The sequence below is a fragment of the Sylvia atricapilla genome, chromosome 1, assembly GCF_009819655.1.
Source record: "Sylvia atricapilla isolate bSylAtr1 chromosome 1, bSylAtr1.pri, whole genome shotgun sequence".
NCBI classification, from domain to species: domain Eukaryota; kingdom Metazoa; phylum Chordata; class Aves; order Passeriformes; family Sylviidae; genus Sylvia; species Sylvia atricapilla.
In genome coordinates this window covers 88,547,816-88,566,039 of record NC_089140.1, presented here as the reverse complement: position 1 = coordinate 88,566,039, position 18,224 = coordinate 88,547,816, and the positions used below count along the sequence as shown (strand labels likewise).

The 18,224-nt window shown below is 38.0% G+C and overlaps 1 protein-coding gene across 1 annotated transcript in view; it reads left to right on the top strand.

Moving 5' to 3' along the window:
- The window catches only part of LPCAT1 (lysophosphatidylcholine acyltransferase 1), a 62,809-nt gene that overhangs the window by 31,864 nt on the left and 12,721 nt on the right, over positions 1-18,224 (top strand). The window contains exons 9-12 of the mRNA XM_066327515.1: positions 96-178; positions 8,202-8,327; positions 13,989-14,142; positions 15,014-15,112. Coding sequence (XP_066183612.1) covers positions 96-178; positions 8,202-8,327; positions 13,989-14,142; positions 15,014-15,112 — 462 coding nt within the window. The remainder of the gene's footprint in view (positions 1-95; positions 179-8,201; positions 8,328-13,988; positions 14,143-15,013; positions 15,113-18,224) is intronic.

The following is an 18,224-nucleotide window of genomic DNA, read 5'->3' as shown; positions in this document are numbered from 1 at the left end:
GTAGCAACAAACTGTATACAATTTTCACCATAGTACTGTAAGAGATTGTTTAAAATGTTAAATATTTTTGGTATAATTCAGTTCTCTGTATGCAGTTTCTACCCGTGTACATTCCTTCAGAAGAAGAAAGAAAAAATCCAGTGTTATATGCCAATAACGTCAGACGTGTAATGGCAGAGTAAGTATGTTGTAATTCTGCATAAATATAGATGTGTGACTTTTAAGTTTAGACTGAAGAAAATATCACAAAATCAAGTAGGTGTGGTTGTATGCTTACAAAGATTCTTGTGGACTGCAGGAGGGGCTGCAAGACCTTTTACATAGCAGTTACTTTCCCCTCTGAGGAGGCCAGGGAGCCACAGATACAGCAAGAACTGTAGGAGTTGATGGGTTTGGAATATTGGGGGGTTTTTTGGTTGGTTGTTTTGGGGTTTTTTTAAACATGCCTTCATATAACAGGCCAATTCTGCTTTCTCCAGTGGATATTTAGTCTTTTGGGGGAAGGGTATGATTGAATTTTAGGAAAGTTAATGTAAGTGAATTTTGTGGTATTGGGGTTGCATGTTAAGCTCTGACTGTTTTAATGAGGTTAAGTGTAGTTTCATGTATTCATTGTTAGCCTGTGGCTATTTCAAACAGTGGAGCACATTGAAGTGGCTTTACTTCCTTTGGAAACAGAGGACTGATACAATGTAAATTAATTGAAGTTAATGTTAATGTAAGTAAGTTAAAACACTTGTCTTTAGGGTATAATAAAGGCAATTTATTTTAATTTAATACTTTTCCACTTCTTTTTGTTGCATTTTTATTAATGACTTTTTCATTTATTTTTTTTGTCCCCTCAGTAAATATTCCATTAGTCAGTAGATAACTCTTTTCCGTATTTACAGTGAACCCTCAGGCCTGTGATCACTAATAACTCTTGAGAGGTTTAAATATCTTCCTAATCCTGATTTTGAAAGAACTTGTGAAATCATAATTTCCTTTGTGTAACTTCTGTTTCTGAGTTTCCGATTTAAGCCAAGGCCAGTTTGTAGGTAGTAACTGAGAATTCTTGTTTGGTTGAACCCAGGTCTGTGAGTTTCCTTAAGGATAGTGGGATAATAATATAACAATAGATCCATTGTACAAAAGGGCATTTCTCACAAGAGAAAAGAACAAAGGGGCCTGTTTGAATCATCCTGTCTTGGAGTCAAAAAATCTTCGAGGCACTGGCCTCAAAGACTTTTGTTGTTAATTAAAGATCATCACCCAGCAAGTGTTGTCCTCAGACTTTGTGTAGAAGGCCAGGTTCCTAAATCTTCATTCTGAACTCTGCTCCAATCAGACAACAGAGATTCCTCTAAGGAAAATTTTTGAAGAACTACAGATGTTTACAATAACTGCCATGTTGCAAGCCTTCCCTTCTAAGTGCATATAGGAGGAAAGATGTGATTGTTTCTCCCTCCTACCCCTGAAGAATTAAGCACTTGTGGTCACAGAAGAGGAATGCAGATCTAATGGGAAGACTGTCAGAATGACAGATGTCAAAAAAGACTTGATTTCGGATGAAGCAGGGGCTGTAGATGCTGTGTTGATATGAATGGAAAAACAAATGTGTTTGGATATCAAAGTTTTGAAATTCAAATGCAGGTGAAAATGAAACACAATGTTGATGGCTGGATACCATGGATAACACAGTTTAAAATTACTTCTGACCACTTCCAGATGCCTTCTTCTAGTGTCAGTTCTCCAGACTTTCCCAGTTTAATCATGCAGCTTTTGGTACAGGCGATTGCAGCTCAAATGCTGTCAAGGCTGTTGTGGAGCTGTAGCAGTTGCAACTCAAATACCTTGGGTGCTGCTCAGTGCTAGCATTGCACTCTGCATTTTTCTGGATAAAGGACAATATTACTGCTTCATCCAGATTTGTCTTGCTTTTCTTGAGGATTGAGTCAGTGGCAATGTAGCATCTTGTTTTCAAGAGGTCCTTTTGGGATTTATTTTGATGTTTGCTTACCCCGCCTTCCCATCATATTTCTCTGGTGGAAGAGTCTAATTCTGCTGGATATTTTACAGTGTCAAAGGTGGCACTCCCAGGTAATGTGTTTGTGAGACTAGAACCAGCATTGTGGAAACCTTGTGTCTTGCTCTTGATTTCAGAGGGAGCTGATAGAAGTTGATGAGTGCAGCATTAGATACACTTTCTGTTCTTGAAATTGTTTGCCTTCACAATAATCTTGATTTATGAACAGCTTCTATTTAGCATTGAACAAAGCATTTAACAAGATGTCTGTAACTTATGTTGCTTCTGCTTGTTGACTCTGAAGAATTTTTGGTTTACCCATATTTGAGTAGCTTTTCTGTGGGTGGCCACAGATATGAGTGATGGTGGTCTCCAGATACTCAATTTATATATATGTAAGTTAACATGAACTATTACATTAAGGAGATGCTGTCATTCACAGAGGTTTGCTTCTTTAGGGCATTAGTTTCTTGCATGTTGGATGAATTTACTTGCCCAAAAAATGAAATCCAAAGTGAATCTAACTTTGGAAAAACTGCTGTGCTATGTGCCTGTGCTGTCTGAAGTTCTGTGTGTGATTCTGCACAGGTACCATTTGGATGCTCAGCATTCAACTTTGAAATCCAAACTTTGGATTTTTGTACTATACAAAAACAGTATAAATTTTTTTGGCTTTTTTTTATACTATCAAAGGCGTAAGTGTCAGTATAAGTGGAATTACTGTAGTGCTGGAGTTAACAAGCATCCATTTGAAGCATCAATAATGAAGGGTCTAGAGAGTAAATCATGTGAGAAGTGGCTGAGGGGGCTGGGGCTGTTTGGTCTGGAGAGAAGGAAGCTCAGGGAGACCTTATTGCTCTCTGTGCCTGAAAGGAAGGTGTTCCAAGGGTTGGCCTCTTGCCTCTTCCTAGGATAAGAGGAAATGCCTTCAAGCTTCTCCAGGGAAGGTTCAGGTTGAACAGCAGGAAGAATTTCTTCATGGGAAGTGTTGTTAAATATCGGAATGGGACGCCCAGGGAGATGTTCAGGAAACAGCTGGATGTGGTGCCATGGTCTAGTTAAAAAGACAGTGATCAGTCAAATCAATCAAAAAATTGGATTTCATGATCTCATAGGTCTTTTAGCTGGGAAAAGATTCGGTGCATTGTTTAGGTTCAGGCCATATACAGAAGTGGAGATGAGAAATACATTGTGCACTCTGCTCATTTCTGTGAATGTAGCAGGTGGAGAACATAGTCACAGAACAGGGCTCACTGTGCAACTTCTTGCTACATTTGTTTTCTCGAGGAAGAGATAAATTTTTTAACGTTAAGTAATACTTTGCAACAGTGTGGTTTGAACTGGTTTTTGAATGCTGACAACACAAGGAGAACCTCCTTTGTTTTTTACCCTTTGAAGATTTGTGATGTGCAAGACTGCAAGACCAACAATTACAGGACCCATTTTCAAACAACACCAGGCAGAAATACAGCTCTTGGCAGCTTCTTTTTCTGTCTAAAAATTAAACCATTAGGCAATAATAGATTTCTTATGTGAATTTCAGACTCATGACTGGACCTTCTTTTGCTTGGAGAATGTCACAAAGTGGTAGTCTGAGGAGACAAAAGGGACTATCTACTCTGGCCTTCCAAAACTAAATAGTTGGCAGCTCTTCAGCTTGGGAAAGGATGGGGGTAAAAAACAGTGGAGGGTTGTTTCAAGGTCAGGAAAATCATCAGAGTTCTGGAAAAGCATACTGAAGTAAGTCTTACTTTTCATAGTAGAAGAGATAGAAAGCACTCAATAATAGATCAGGTGAAAGTAAATGGAGTAAGTCTTCAAAATGTGCAAAATTGTGGCATTCATTACCAGAGAGATAAAATTACTTATCAGAGCCGAGATATACTGTAAAAAATGTGTGGTTAATTAGTGGTTCTGAAACATAGCGGTACAAAAGGTCTCTGGTTCAGGAGGTTCATGTACAGATGCTACTAATAATAGCAGTTATTTGTCCACTGTGTTTTGTATATCTTTTTTGCTGAACATCCGATAATGAAGAAAAATGCCAAATTAGATAGAATCCTAATGCTTTCAGCACCGAATAAAGATTATAGTTGATTTAAACGGGTTTTTTTAGCAGCCTGTGGAATATTCTCTTGATTAGTTCACAGTTCTGCTTATGAACACTGTAAAACCTTTTGAGAATGTTTTTGTTGAAGTGTAGATTCCAAACGTCTCAATACAGCCTGTACTATTTTCTCTCCCTTTACATACTATTCTAGCAGTCACACTGTTTTATGTTCAGCATTTTGCATGCATAGTGGATTGGTATGCAGAAAATGAGGAAGTTAATAATTCATCTTTTATTATGACTGCACAAATGTTAGACATAGGGATCTGTTTGATGTAAGATATCAGGATATAACTAGTATAACTGTTGTGTTTAACAGATTGGGTTTGCAGGAAAGCTTTTGGGGTTTTGTTTCATTTGAGTTTATTATTTTCAAGCGACTTGCTGACTTGGACACTTCATTAGTGTGATATCATGATGGGTAAATAGCCAGCATCTTGGGGAGGATAGAGAAGGAAAATATCTCAAGGTATGTCAGGCCAAACATTCATGTAAACCATGTAAATCTGCTGGGCTTTTTAAAAGGCTAGGTTCACATTAACTCAGTGTGAAAGCAGCAGTAGTTCGAAGAAAAGAAGAGGGGAAATGCTTTCAAATAAAGATATGGGAAAAGTTTTATTTTTAGTTTATTAAAAATGTGGGATTATACTTGTGCCTTGCATCTCAAATTGAAGTTATCCTTTTTTCTGATTGAAGTAGAAAAAGATTGCCTGGAGGATAAGTTAGAATAGTTTGATTCTGTAGGTTCTGTAGAAAATCCTATGGGTTGCAGTTGTACTTAGGCCTTACAGTCAGCTGTAGTATGCCAAGCTTTGTTCTAAGAAATTAAAAAATTCACCGTTCTTAGCATAAATAATGACCTTTATATGTTCCCCAGCTTCACTTTCCTTAGCATTCTGAGCTGAAGTCAAGGTCCTTTAAGCTGCTAGCCCTATACAGCTTGTGCTTTGTCTTCTGAACTCAAGAGCCCCTTGAACTCTCTCTGGCCTTGGCTGGTTCTATGATAGAACTTTGCTTTGAGCAGAAGTGTTTCTTTCCTTCCTCACTTCTGATCTTTGCTATTGTGAAAGTCTGGATGTATCTGTACCCTGTTAAAGTTAATTTGTTTTTTGGTCTTGTGTTTTTTTTAAGTCCAGCAGCTTGAAAATCGCAACTTGAAAAAGAGAAGCTGCTTTTTGTCTTTCTGAATCCTATTTGGTGTATGTGTTGACGTTGAACATACATGTAGGTATTAATTGTAGTGGGGGTTTTCCTTTACTATTTTCCTTTATAGCAATATGTCTGGCCCAAGTACCACCTCTTTTTTATAAGGGGTGAACAAAGCCATAAAAATATGCAGGTTGTGTTTTCCTCTTGTGGTTTGGCTGAGTCTGAAATGACCCTGGCTTTTGGTTTGGGTTTTTGGTTTTTTGTTGTTGTTGTTTTGGGTTTTTTTTTTAATTCCTCTTTAGCTAGGCTCCTTTAACATATTTGGGGCCCATTATTTAGCAATTATTAAATCTGGCATAGGTGCTGGGCTGGCAGTCAGTCAGGCTTCAACCCTTCCCTAAGGCTGAATGCCCTGAACTTTCTTAGTCATCTTTCTTTTGAAAGATGCTTTTGGCTTTAACAAGCTGTTGTTTCTTGCTTTGGCTTGCCACCTTATGGTTATGTTTTAACTTGTCCATCCTCTCTGTTTCCCTTGAAAGAATGCTTGTGTTTCTTTTGTTTCTTTGAAGTCTCTATATTTTAATTGCCATCTTTAATCAGATTCAATGATGCTAATTTTTTTTGTCCTTTAAGAATTTAAGTGTCTTACCACTTCTTCTGATTCCCTAGTATGTCCAACAGAGGACCACTTTACTCTTTCAGTTTCCTAACTTATTTTTAACAAGCTTCCCCTTTTGCATGTAGTTCCCCTGCACTTCAGCTGATTGCCTGCAAGTTCCCCTATTTTTGTTACATGCTGTACCTAGCATGGCCTGGAGAACTGATGAATTTGGGTGTGATGTGCTTGGCTGGGCTACATCTTTGTTTATTGCCCCATTCCCTTATGGCAGTGCTCTGGGTAGTACTGCCCTGTAGCATGTCCTTGCTGGAGACAGCTGACATGGATGTCTGTTGGGTTGATTGAGTGCACAGACAGTACAGAGATGGGGAATAGGAAGTAATCTCAACTGCCTGGAAAGACTCTGCTTCTTTCGTCCACTCCTTTTTCTTATTTTGAGAAAAGTTGATTTTGTATTGTAAAATACCAGTGATTTCGTCTTGTATAATACAACACTATACTAATACTATAAAACAGAAGTCTTGATATGCTCACAATACCTGATCTCTAAGTCGGGTTGTACTTAGAAATGGATTTAAATCCCCACAGCATGGGGGAGTTCTTCATCTGTATTTTACACATTTGTTGCTACGTTAACCATTAGTCAGTGAGGTGAGGTGAGGTGAGGTAAGGCATCACAAGAATCTTGCCCATTCCATTAAGGTGATTTACTGAATTACAAATATTGCTGGGACACTTTGTAGGAGGAGTGGACTGATGAAACAAAAACAGATCAAGCAGAGAAAATTTTGGAGGAATTGGAATTAATTGTTTAGATCACCAGTATGAGGCAATCGAATCTTCAACACCCTGCTTTTAAAATGACTTTTCTATGTACCTAAATAATTTGGTTTAGTTGGCTTTGTCCTTTTGTTCCTTTCTCTTTGTTGTTCCTTTTTAGGAAAGGAGAGGCTATTCGGCCAAGATCACTACCTTCTAATTCCTTGGTTTGTTCATAAATAGTTGATAAATACTATCTATTTTTACCATATTTTTGAACTTGAATGTTTATTAATGAGGTGTTTTTCCTGAATATTTGACTTTCTCAGCCTTAAAGAGAAAGGAGAAACCCTGATCAGTACCTTTAAGGTTTAGTTCATGTCCTATATATCAGAATTCCTGAAATTTGTAAATTGGTGGCTTATGCTATTTACCTTGATATTCAAAGGCCTTGGAGTAAGATTCTGAGGAAGAGACTGACAGAAATTGTTTGCATGAGAGGTAACTGTCATTACCAATCAAACTATTCATAATAAGGCATAGAATTGAATGCAGAGTTTTCATCAAAGCCAGAGTTAGTGTGGCGGACCTCAGGGCTTTGCATCAATCTTGGCATTAGTGTGTATTAACTTCCCATATGAAAAAGGTGGCTTGCAGTAAGGTAGACAAACTGTAGATGGAAAAGAATGAAGGTAAGTAAATAAAATTTTGTGAAGATTTCATCAAACTAGAAAAGGCTACATAAAAGAGATAATGCTCCTCACTACAATAAGTAAAATCAAGTATAATAAAATAATGTGTCAGATGAATGGCTGATACATAGTTGTGTTGGTTTTCTAAATTGCATCTGATGTTTGTACACTGAGTTCTTAAAAGCTTCTCTTACACCACACTGTCTCTCAATTTTTCCACAGCAAATGCAGGGCAACCTCAATATCAGGATTTCTATTATCTAGTTATCTTTTGGTGCTATCAAGTTAGAAGTAAAGCAAAAACCAATACCGAATTGTTTGGTATATAAAGGCTTGGGAGTACTTTTTTCCTGCCTTTCTTACGTCACACATTTAAAAATAACTTGTTTGCTTAGAGTTTAACTCTACTTGTTTTTATGTGTTATGTTCTAGTTGTTCTTTATAGAGAAATGTTTTTTGTATAATATTAATATTAGCTGAAGGTAATTGTGCTAACACATTAATAAATCAATAATAATAAAAATATTGGACACAGTTATTAATAAATATATATTTGTGTTCTAGATTAAAAACTTTGAAACCCTAGTTATTCACTTATATGAAATTTATGTCTATGAAAGTCTATGCACTGCCTAATTTTTGCCTCGTGTTCTTGCATATTTTCATGGATTCATTCAAAGCAGATGTTCTGCAATGGGTCATATGCCATATTTCATTCTACTTAAACTTACTTCTATGGGCTCTTCCTTGTAGTTTTTTAGAATAGAGAGTGTAATTGTTACAGAATTTCTTGCTGTGAAAAAAGTGATTATTCTGGTCAGGTTTCTCAGACTGTCTTGTTTACAGTGTTTCTTTGGTTTATTCTAGGGCACTGGGAGTTTCAGTGACAGACTACACATTTGAAGACTGTCAGCTGGCTTTGGCTGAAGGACAGCTTCGTCTACCTTCAGATACATGTCTTTTAGAATTTGCAAAGCTTGTGAGGAGCCTTGGGTGAGCATATACAATGTTTATATGTAAGGCGCATCTTTATTATACGTCTATGTTTATGTCGTTTTCCTATCATGTAACAATATTGCATTTATGAGTACATATGGAATGTTGTCATCACACAATCAGGGAAACACAAGTATAAAATTGAAACAGTACAACACTTCACTTGCAAGCAGCACCCCTGAATCCTAATGAGTAGAGTAGTAGAGGTTGTAAAGTTTTTATTTTCCTTCTGACAAGTGAGCAGAGTGAGTCTGAAGCATTCATTCCTGTGCTAGTGCGAAGACACTTTCTGAAGAGGGTCAGGAGTACTGTGGGATTCCTAGTCTTTGATACAGTTTGATACAATTGCCTTTTCCTGTGACATCTGTGGAGGGAAAACAAGTGCTGCCAATAGCAATCTTGTGACTGGATTAACCTTGCAATAGTGAGGACAGTGGATCACCCTTTCCTGAGAAGGACAAGGTGGTGGTTGATCTTTTGAGCAGGTCGCTGCCAGATGGACTTTCTAATGCAGCTGTAGGTCAGTACATGCAGCATGAGTCCTCTCTTCTTTCTTCCCATAGTGCCATTTCCTGCTGGCTTTACCTTTCAAAAAAGCCTCAACAAACTTGAAAAATTTACATAAACCAAATAGTAGAACTTGCTGCTGTTCTCCAATTTTTCTCCTGCTTCTTCAGTGATCTTATTGAGCAACCATGAACTGAATGAACAACCTCATCCTATTAACTCTCAATATGCAAACACCGTTTTTCATTTTCTTGTCTCATCACTTGAAAGTACAGAGCATAGTTTAATGTTTCCATTGTATATTTTATTTCCTTTCACTAATTTTTCCTTCATCTTCAGCTTGTGTACGTAAGTGAAAATAAAGAAGAAAAAGCTCTGTTGGAGAATAAGGAATGTAGGACAGCACACATCATGAATTCAGATGACAAGCATATATTCATCTATTGTCAGAACGTCCATCTGAAAAACTTCCATTAGGATAGGAGAGGCTTCTAAGGGAAAAGAAAGATTCTCACTTTGTTTAGAAGGCTCTGAATTTACAGTACTAAGGAAGAAAAACAAGTGAAACAAAACAAACCAACCACCCACGTATCTTATTATGTAGTTGATAATCCCAGGATTCAGTTTAATCCTCTTGTTAAGTTGTCTGGCTTCTATCTGCTCAATTTAAAGCTGTTCTTTCAAATTATGCTTTTCTATGGTTTTGTTTTGGCCTCTGAAACAGTTACATGTATTTGTGAGTGAGGTTCACTGCAGCTCAGAAGTTCTCTCTCTTGCATGAGCAATTAATCATTGGTGAAATATAATCCTCTCTGAATTTGAGCATGTGCCAATAAGAAGGATATTATGATGGTATTTTTCTGGCACAATTGGATGAAGATTGTAATATGACTTCATCTCTAATGCATGTTTGATAATAATGTAGTCATTTTGCTGTTTATTCAAAGGTTTTGAGGTCAGGGAGGCATTAAGATCATCCACTAGCATCCCTAAATAACTGGAACAGTAAATTTTATCCAGTGGATTTTTCATCCAGTCTTAATACTTGTTTTTGAGCAATGATGTACTTTTGAGGTAGTATCTAGTTTTAAGATTCCTACAGTAAGGCAAATTCGGAGTTCTTTTTGGTTTAGATTTTTTGAAATCAACTTACACCTCAGTTTGCGGTACTGAAGAGTTACTTCTGTGCACATTATGTGTCTACAGCTGATCATTATCATTGTCTGTAAAATTTGCTTAGCCTGTGCTCAGCTGGATGGGATCCAGTCTAGAGTCCATGCAGGCTTAGCAGTGAGTTCTCATGCTTCATCTAAGGAAGAGCTCAGGCTCTGTTAACAGCTGTACAGCTGGCTGGTACCAAACTGCTAAAATGACTCCTTATCAATGAGATCAATTGATCACAGACTTGAGAGACATCATCCTCTCAAATTGTACATTCATTACTCCTCAAGGAGTCATATTTCTCTTCAGTCTGATAATTTATGTCTGAACAACGAGCTAACTGCTAAACTATGTGCAATCTGTATTATAGTTTTCATATTTTTTCTCATACATTGTAAATCCTCTGTTTCATTTGATGATTTATTCTATAATTAATTACCCTACTATTTAAAGTGAATCTCTTTTTACGTGAACTGGATCTCTTGCCATTTTCTGGACATTGAATCTTGTTTGGATTTTGTGCCTTACTAAAGACCTCTTTGGATATCTTCTCATTCAGGAAATGTTAATGCAGTTAACTAAGTCTAATCTGTCTCTTTGAGATGCTTCTTATGAGCTGCTTTACGGTAGCTGCCTTCAAGGAGATCCTTGACTTCTGATTTGGATTTATTTGCTCCTATTGCTTCAAGCTTCTGTTTGTTATAATTCCCAATATTACCTCATCAAGTTGACCATGAGGATCCTTTTAGTCATTGCAGCTGTGGGCTACTGAGATCTGCAAGGACCTCAGGCCTGGTGCCTATCTATTCTTGCTCTAGAGCCTCCACCATCCAGACTACAATGCAGACTTCTGCTCTCCATGTGTGCGTGAAGTGGTGGTCTGGACTGTAGGTAGAACTTGGTGTCCTCAGAGTAATAAACCCTCACAGCTCACTACCTGTGCTGTGACTTCAGAGTGTTCAGAGGTCATCTATAGCAAGGAAAAAAAAAACTCTCAAGGGTGTTTTACTATCTGCATTTGTGATAAAAGCAATGCTTTCCACTACAGGAGGTGATCATGGATTAGGCATGACAGAAATGCCAACCATGGTAGCCTCTGCTTCTGTGGATCAAGGCAGGGTATTCAAGAGTATTCAAGAAAGTCAGTTTTGCAGTTTTTCAGTATACTTGCTCTATGATGGCAAGAAGTTGCACAGAAGTGCGTCAGCAGACATAAATCTGTGTATTGTGCTTTTCTGGCTTAGGGCATGTTTCTCTGTGCTTGCAATTTGCAGTAGCTAAGTACAAGATCCAGCTGTTCTTCCAGCTCTCTGAGACACTAGAAGGTTTTTGGCAGGTTCCCAGCATGCAAGAAAATGAGTTTGTTTTCAAATAGTCAAATATAGCTAAAACTAGCTTACTTGCTAAAAATAGACTGGTAATTTTGCTGTAAAATATCTTACCTTCAGGGATCTGGTTTTCCTTGTGAAGTCTGCTGTGAAGAATTTAATGTTCAGAGCTGTTAATCTTGAAAAATGTCCCTTCCATCTTCATGGACTCAGGAATGCTTCTTGTTCTCTTCAGTGTGCACTGACCTAAAAAATGGAGCAAAACACCACAACAGCACATAATTTTATTTAAAGCCTAGATCCTGCATGGAAACTATTAAGCCAACAAGGATGATTTCATGAGGGAAGACATTTGCTGTTGGCTTTCTGTAATTTCTGGCCTCCATTAGGATAAAAGTAACAACTGTAAAGGAATTGGGACATTCAAACCTTTTCATATTGGTTCAGAACCTGAGATTTGCACTTGGCTTCTGAAGACTTATGGTCATCAACATAGTAATTACTTTCTAGTTTTGAAGGGCTAGAGGGAAGTGAGCCCACCTTGGATTACCAGAAGTACAATGCAGTCATACTCAGATTGAAGCAGTTTGCCTCATTGATCCACATACTGCTTTTGAGATTGCCTCACATCTTTTCCTGTATTTACAAAACATAAACCACAAGATGCCTGTAAGGTGGGTGGTGAGCTGTGTTACTTCCCATACAAGATTTTGCCTTCAAGCTTCTATAGCTTTTCAGGCTTAATTACTGGTGAAGAGCAGATCTTACAAGTCTTGATTGCTGCTCACCAAATGAGTGCTCCCTCAGTTCCAGAAGGTGAATTTTGAGACAATTCATTGCAAACAAATTCTCTCTGATTTAGAGACAGACATTACACTACGTATTCTGCGTCAGTGGGGGCTTATCTCAAGGGAGGATTTAGATGCCAGCTGTCCTTATGCTACAGTTAAAATCCATTTCAGCTACTACTCTGTGGTGTTTTATCCGTGGACACTTCTTGCATGTAATCCTGCATGTGAGAAGATGAGTTCTGTGTGTATCTCAAATCCTCTATGGATTTTTTTTATTGTTCCTTCTACTTTTCAACTTGGTCTTGGAAAATGAATGTTTGCAGAAGGGTATCTCACTCTTTTTTACTGCGTAGGACTAAATCTTAAGATAGGTGCTTTAATGCAAGCATGGAGAACTTGTGAATGTTCTGTAGGAGCCATGGGTTTCTGGAAGAATTCTTGCATGTTCAAGTCTTATAATTCAGAAATACTGGTCTTAGCATGGTTGAGTTAGTACATATTGGTAAGTCAGTATAGGTCATGACAGACAACATGGGAGTTGTACTTTTAAGTAAAAGTTGCGACGTTTAGGAAGGGTCACTGCAGCAAATGACAAGGTTCTGGAGCTGATGTATCAGATCATCATCCTATCAGAAATGCTCTTAGCTTTTTTCAGAAGCTCCTCAGAATGCTGATATTAAGCATTTTATTCATTCTTGTTACTGAGAGGAAGCTATTGAGGAGTCCCAGCTGCAGTCTGGGAACAGTTCTGGTGTAAGCTTCTGAGTTGTGTGAATAAACACTTTTCCTTGTCTGTAGCGGTAAGCAGCAAAACAGGCAACTGCAGAAGGACATTGTAGGAGACTTTTTTACTGGCATCCTTTGTCTTCAAAGTGGAAAGATGCTCAAGTTACTCGAAATCAGTTCAGAGGAGACCTGGTCCAGATCTGCTTGATGTTGTGTTAGGGAGGAAAGCTGCTTTTCTTTTATCTGTAGCGCCATTTATTTTATTCATAATAAGATTATTCGGTAAAGCTTTTTTGTTTGGGTTTTTGTTTTGTTTTGTTGGTTTTGAGGGGTTTTTTTGTTGGATTTTTGTTGGTGGTGGTGGTTTTATTTGGGGTGGGGTTGGGTTTTTGTTGTTGTTGTTTCAGGGTTTTTTTAACAAAGCCAAAACAGGAAGCTTGACTTAGGAAAAAAACTAACCAACAAGCATGCAGTAGATACGTACATAAGTATAAACCTGTTCATTTATCAGTCAGAGTCTGTTTTTGTGATGGGGAAGGACTGAGGAAATTCTGTAGCTGTAGGAAATGCAAGAATTTTGTTTGGGTTACCTCATAATGGTGTCCAATTTAAGACTGAATGTGAAAAATGAGGACTGATAAACAGGATTAAGAGTATAATCGCTATTACGTAATCCCTGATTTTTTTTTTTTAGGTAAGATGCATCATGTCCTTCCTGTTCAGTGACATTAGTAAATTTGGAAACATAATTGGTTTATGTTACTGTCCTACAATGCAGCCATATTTGGGTGACCTAAATTGCACCTTGTTGTCCATGCTTAGAATTTATTAGCTAGTTCTAGACTGTGTTTCTTCCTGTTGAACTGCTTACACATATGGCTTGTAATCAAGGTAGACTAACAGACATGAGTTTGTCCAGGGTTCTTAAGCCCTTGCAGTAGTTCCTAATACAGTTTGAGAACTAATGGGAGCTTTAAAATTACAGAAATACATTATTTTATAATAAAGTTGTGTAATAATTCTTAATCCAGACTTTGTAATGTTCTACACTGTAATCATCCATTTTTTCACTTGATATTTTGAAATATGTATTGTTAAAACTGGGTTGATTTTTTTTAAATGTGTAAAAATAATATGCCTTATAGGCTGAAGCCAGAAACACTTGAAGATGATCTTGATAAATATGCTGCAAGTGCCATGAAAATGAAGAAAGAAAAGATTGATCTCAAAGAATTTGCAGCCTACTTGGAATTTCCAGTTTCTCAGACATTAGAAAGTATGTTTGCACTTTTTGATGAGGTAAGAAACAACATTTAAGTTTAAAAATTTTACTACTTTTGGTAGACTCCAGCCTACCTCTGTTTCTGTTGAATTCACTGAGGTCTGATTTCTGAGCATTTCACCATAACATTTGCTTACTGCACTTCCCTATCAATGAGGTAAGGGCACCTATCATCAGCTAAATAAAGCATTCCTTCAGGTAGAACTTAAAAGGAGTATTTGCTGGGCAAAACCTACCTTTTTTCTAGATGCAGAATATGAAGATGAAAAAATGTAGGGCCAGCCTCTTCTGCTCATTGCAGCTGAATGCAGTGTCTGTTGTTAGCTGATATTTCATTTACCTTGTAAATCCTTGTAAATAAATGACTTGTTCTTCTCTGAGCCTGAAACCTGAAGGATCTTGGCAAATGACCCATTTTTTCATTCCTCTGTCAATGAGTGAGAATGAGGAAATGACGATTATCTTTGTCTGGATGAGGTGCTGTCTGGACCAGGAGGTGGATATGTCCACAGTCTCTCTTGGAGCAGATGTAGCATGTTCAGGGCTTCAATTGGGGTGTGTTGTCCTCTGGTTCTCTGGTTTTAATTTCAGCCCAGCAATTCAGGTGGTTTAATGGAAAAATCTTAAATATGTGAGTGAAAGGTGACAGTAGCAGCACTGTCTTCCAAGAATGTTTAAACTGTGACTTTTGACTGAGACTGTGAAAAGAATCTGCAGAGCTTTCACCCAGGTTCTTGTCCTCGTGTGATTTCATTTCAGTGAGACTGTTCTTTTGTCGTGGCACATGTAACCATCTTTCTGAATATTCTGCATTTTTAGCAATTGTTAGTTATTTATGAAAATTCTCAGACAAACTGCACTATTTTGAGGTAAGGTTTTCCTTCACAGAATGAAGATGGTGTAATTGACATTCGGGAATTTGTCATTGCTCTGTCAGTTGTCTGTAAGCCATCCAAAACTCTGGAAACAATTCAGTTGGCATTTCAGGTAAGCTGCATTTTCTTGCTCTATGTAGTTTACTTATTTTTTAGGAATTATTAATACTGGAATTAGACTCAATAGAAGTTTCAACATTTCCTTTTAATACTTAAATTACATTTTAAAACAATATTAATGGAAAGTTAGATTAAGAGTTTGTGTTAACAGGGAATGCATTGCAAGTGTTGAGTTGTGTAAGCTTGCTGTTTGAAATTGTTCTGTGTAGAACTCTGATAGAATCTTCTTTACCAAATTAAATCTCAAACCTCAAGTTCTTTGTATTGATTCCTCTAAACAAACAGTCTGTTGAGTTGTACTTACTACTCTTAGAATGTTTCAATCAAACCTATTTTTCCAGTTAATAAAGTATTTTTTAAAATTTCCTATGTGATAATAGAGATAAAAAATAATCTCCTTTTTTCTTCTTGTTAAAATTTTTTCCCTCTTAGTCATACCATGTATGTGTGGTGGTCCTGCAGTCTTTGTCCAGACTTGATGCTTCCCAGAAGTGCTCCTGATCTTGCTCTAACCTCAGTGGTTTGTTGTAGCATCACCATAGATTGTTAATGCAAGCTTTTTGGGAAAGTGATGGCAGCAATGCTTAACCAATGGGTTTATGACACCTTGATGTATTACTTTTCAATTCATTTCTTTAATATCACTGTTTCAAGATGCAAACTCTGCTGCATCCTGCCTCATCTTTTCCCTCTGCCTTGAATTCACGTGGTATTCAGTGTTGCTGAAACTGAGAAGTGCTAAGTCCTGATGCTGTCTTCACTAGTGAATGCATGGAGCTCAGAGCATTCAGTTGAATGATGCTACACTGCAGCCTTATTTTCTTTGTAGTTGTATTCCGGTTCTTCAGCATGACAATTTTAACTACGTTTTGCTGAAGAAATGAGGCTCCTGTGAATGCTTAGTGTTCACATGTATCATTCTTACCTTTGGCCAGAATCCAATAAATTTGGCAAAGGAGGAAGGAGCAAAATATTTAGTTGCTACAAATACTGTGGGAAATCTGCCATTAGTAGCTGCTGTTACTTATAGCTGCTTCTGAGGGAAAAGCAGAAAGAAAGGTCTCTGTCCTGACTCAGTCCATTTCAGCTATAAAATGGCACAGAAAAATAGTCAGGTACTATTTCATCAGCTCTGTGTCTTTAGACTAAAATGAACAGATTTGGAGTAAATGTGAAGAGGGGCTTTGGGGATTTTTTTTTTAATTTAGCTGTCATGTTTCATAATGTGCAATATAATTTTATCATTTGAGAGGAAGAAAAGCTCAGATTGGATGGTTATTTTCTTTCTGGAAGCACTTGAAGTTTAATTAAACTGTTTCTTAGGAAAATTTCTGCTCTTCATTATCTGCTACACTCTCCAACTCATAATACATAATTTCGAGTCACTTTGTTAATTACAAAATATAAAGTTAGCTGTAGAACTGCAAAGAAGGTTTATGCATGTATTAAGAAGGGGAAGTATTCAGCGAGGGGCAGCAGGTATGGTTCATTTTATCCTGCTAGTGATAACTGGAAGGGTTAAGAAAAGTCTCAAGATGAGGAAATTTTGCTTCTTCTAGGATTAAAAAAAAAAAAAAGAGAGAGAACTTTTTTTAATCTTTTCCTACCTCCTGTCCTGACTTCACATACAGTAAGATGTTCACACAGCTTACCTGGAGCCATTGAAGGACCTAGCTAGTTCATGAGTGTAATGACTTTGAACAGGTGCTGTCCTCTGCCATGTTTCTTTCAGGAAATGTGCAACATTTCACATAGCTTCAAGTTTTCAAAGTCTTTAATATATGACTGAAGAACTCAAAAAATGCTATCATTATATGGAGTTGATACAAAAGTGGGGGGAGTGGGAGATAGATATGAAAGCTGTGCTGCCATTCAGTGAGACCTCCATAGGCTGGAGAGTGTGATGGGGAGAAATCTGATGAGGTTCAGCAATGGCCAGTGCAGGGTTCTGCACCCAGGGTGGAATATCCCCAAGTCCCATCACAGGCTGGAGTGTGACCTTCTGGAGAGAAGCTCTGCAGAGAAGGAGCTGGGAGCCTTGCTGGGTGACAAGCTGACAATGAGGCAGCAGTGCCCTTGTGGCCAGGAGGGCCAGAGGGATCCTGGGGTGCATTGGGAAGAGTGTGGCCAGCAGGTCAAGAGAGGTGATCCTGTCCCTCTACTCAGCCCTAGTGAGGCCATCTCTGGCGTGCTGTGTCCAGTTCTGGGCTCCTCAGCACAAAAAAGACAAGGAGGTAATGGAGAGGGTCCAGCAGAAGCCACAAAGATGTTTTAGAGTCTGGATCGTCTCCCTTATGAAAAGAGACTGAGGGAGGAGATAGGGATGTTTAATCTGGAGAATAGAAGACTGAGAAGGGATCTCATTAATGCATGTGCTCAAAGGTGGATGTCATGACAATGGTGTCAAACTCTTTTCAGTGGTGCTGAATGGCAGAATGAAGAGCTATGGCCATAAACTAAAACACAAGAAGTTCCACCCCAACCTCAGGATGAATGGCTTTATGTTGAGAGTGGCTGCCCAGGGAGGTTGTGGAGTCTCCCTTTCTGAAGACATTTCAAACACGCCTGGATGCACTCCTGTGCACCCTGCTTTAGGTGACCCTGCTTTGGCAGGGAGTTTGGATTAAGAGTAGCACTATGGTGTAAGTGCTACACCTTCCCTTTCAAACTGCCAAAGGAACTAAAGGCTGTTGTAAAGCTTGTCAATATGGTGTTTATACTGACCACCCAATATTACCTGACTATTTCTTCTGTGAAAATGTAGCAGGTTTTAATAAATAACTGTCTTGTTCTTTGCCCTATTCCTATGAAGCTGTGTGCAGGTTAGGTGCCAGGGGGCAGAAGGCAAGATTCCTGATTTGATCATATGTTTTTTTTCCATGGATCTTTAATATATTTATTCCACTAAGGTGTGCTGTCTCATGGCAACAACTTCTGTTTGTAATGAAAAATACATACTTATGCCTGTTTTGTTCAATCTCATCAGTTCCCACCTTCTCAGTGATGTAGAGAAATTAAAAGGAAGTTTCCAAAACAGCACTTTCTTCATGGTTTGCTATTTTCAGTGTTGTCGTGCTTAAAAAGGAGACAGAAATGTTTCAAAA